The sequence below is a fragment of the Phalaenopsis equestris genome, unplaced genomic scaffold, assembly GCF_001263595.1.
Source record: "Phalaenopsis equestris unplaced genomic scaffold, ASM126359v1 Scaffold000413, whole genome shotgun sequence".
Classification (NCBI taxonomy): domain Eukaryota; kingdom Viridiplantae; phylum Streptophyta; class Magnoliopsida; order Asparagales; family Orchidaceae; genus Phalaenopsis; species Phalaenopsis equestris.
Genome location: NW_018164854.1, coordinates 692,047 through 693,806, shown reverse-complemented (window position 1 = coordinate 693,806; position 1,760 = coordinate 692,047). Strand labels below are relative to the sequence as shown.

Below are 1,760 nucleotides of genomic sequence, written 5' to 3'. Positions count from 1 at the left end.
ATATATATATATATTTGTTTTTTATGAATGCTAGTGCTTATGCAACATCAGAACATCAGCTATTTCTAACATTTTCTAATGGCGAGACTTACATTTGTCACAAATTATATAATTTATATAGATATTCAATTATTAATTTTTTAATTAACTATTGTACAAGCTATTTTAGAAATATTATACATAAGGATGCTATTCTAGTAATTATCATCATCTTTTCTGCGCCGATCTCACCTCGGATGAGGCATTGCTTTAAATAATCGCGCATAACAATACGCCGTTAAGTACCAAACAGCAGGTACTAACGGGGCCCATCGAGTGGGCCCAGAACTAATTTTTTCCGAGGCCAGCCGGCTCAGCCTCCGACTTGCTTGTGTAATTATAATTAAATGAATTTATATTTATTATTTAATAATTAATTAGTAAAACAATGAATTATAATTTTTATTCATTCAATAAATTTATAAGTATTTATTAACTAAAATAAACAATAACTAATTAATTATTCTAACAAGTTCAGGAAACTGGCGGAGCTTTAAAATAGCGTCGCTAACAATGGCACGGCTTACAGAGACCCGAATATCCCATTCATCTGCTACTTCTGCTCCTTCCTACCCGAAATCATTGAGAAAGGCAACTTCAGATCTTCCTTTTAGCGCGAAAGCCCATCCCGGATTTACTGAATACGCCGATTCACGGGATTTAAGGCGAAATCCACACGAAATGGTACTTTTCCTGATCTCACCAGTAATCTATTTTTTCTGCTCAATTAATGAATATAAAATTTTTTATTCCGAATTTTGCTCCCTTCTAGAGATCAAATTCCATTTCTCTGTTTAGTTCCTTGCACATTTTTATTTCACTAGAGGGCGGACACTTCTTCCACCTCTGAACTCTCGTCCTTTGCAGAACCCTTTTGGCTGTGGCGCTGGTTCTCGCCTGCTGTAATTCGGATTCATTCGGTGTTTTTCAATTGTTTTTCGAGTGAATGGATTTTGAAGGGAAAACACCACGTCTCCTTGTGCTTTACGCTTCCCAGACTGGGAATGCAATGGATGTCGCAGATCGCGTGGGAAGAGAGGCGGAACGTGGTGGCTGCCCTTCTGTTGATATTTTGTCCATGGATGCATTCGATGCGAGCTTTTTGCACGAGGACCGAATTGTAATTTTTGTTGTGTCAACTACTGGCCAAGGAGAGAACCCGGATTCCATGAAGGTTTTCTGGAAGTTTCTTTTGCAGAAGCATTTGAGTCATAACTGGCTGGATGGTTTGAATTATGCAGTGTTCGGACTTGGAGACTCTGGTTACCAAAAGTACAATTTCTCTGCAAAAAAGTTGGATAGAAGGATTATAGATCTTGGGGCAAAACCTATCATAGAGAGAGGCTTGGGAGATGATCAGCACCCCTCTGGGTATGAAGGTTCCCTTGACCCTTGGTTGTTGTCCTTGTGGAATAAACTAAACCACATGAATCCTGCACTTTTACCAAAAATTTCGGATATATTTGATAGCAATAGGAGAAGTCTAGATCATTCTAAATATGAAGTTACCTATCACTGTTCTAAAGATTTGCAGCCAGATTTGTCGTCATTTCATGGTTTTGAGAATACGGTTGAGATAGCTCGTTCAGTGTCTTCTATTGCACAGCACTGCAATGTTGATAATACGAGACGTTGCTCCCTACGGTTGGTGAAAAATAAGAGATTGACTAAAGGTGATCCCGATACAGATGTGCGTCATTTTGAATTCGAATTTATTTCAT

General features: G+C 38.2%; 1 protein-coding gene across 1 annotated transcript in view; it reads left to right on the top strand.

Moving 5' to 3' along the window:
• The first annotated feature begins 985 nt into the window (after positions 1-985).
• LOC110027054 (NADPH-dependent diflavin oxidoreductase 1-like) overlaps positions 986-1,760 on the top strand; it is a 5,173-nt gene continuing 4,398 nt past the window's right edge. Inside the window, exon 1 of the mRNA XM_020728325.1 lies at positions 986-1,729. Coding sequence (XP_020583984.1) covers positions 986-1,729 — 744 coding nt within the window. The remainder of the gene's footprint in view (positions 1,730-1,760) is intronic.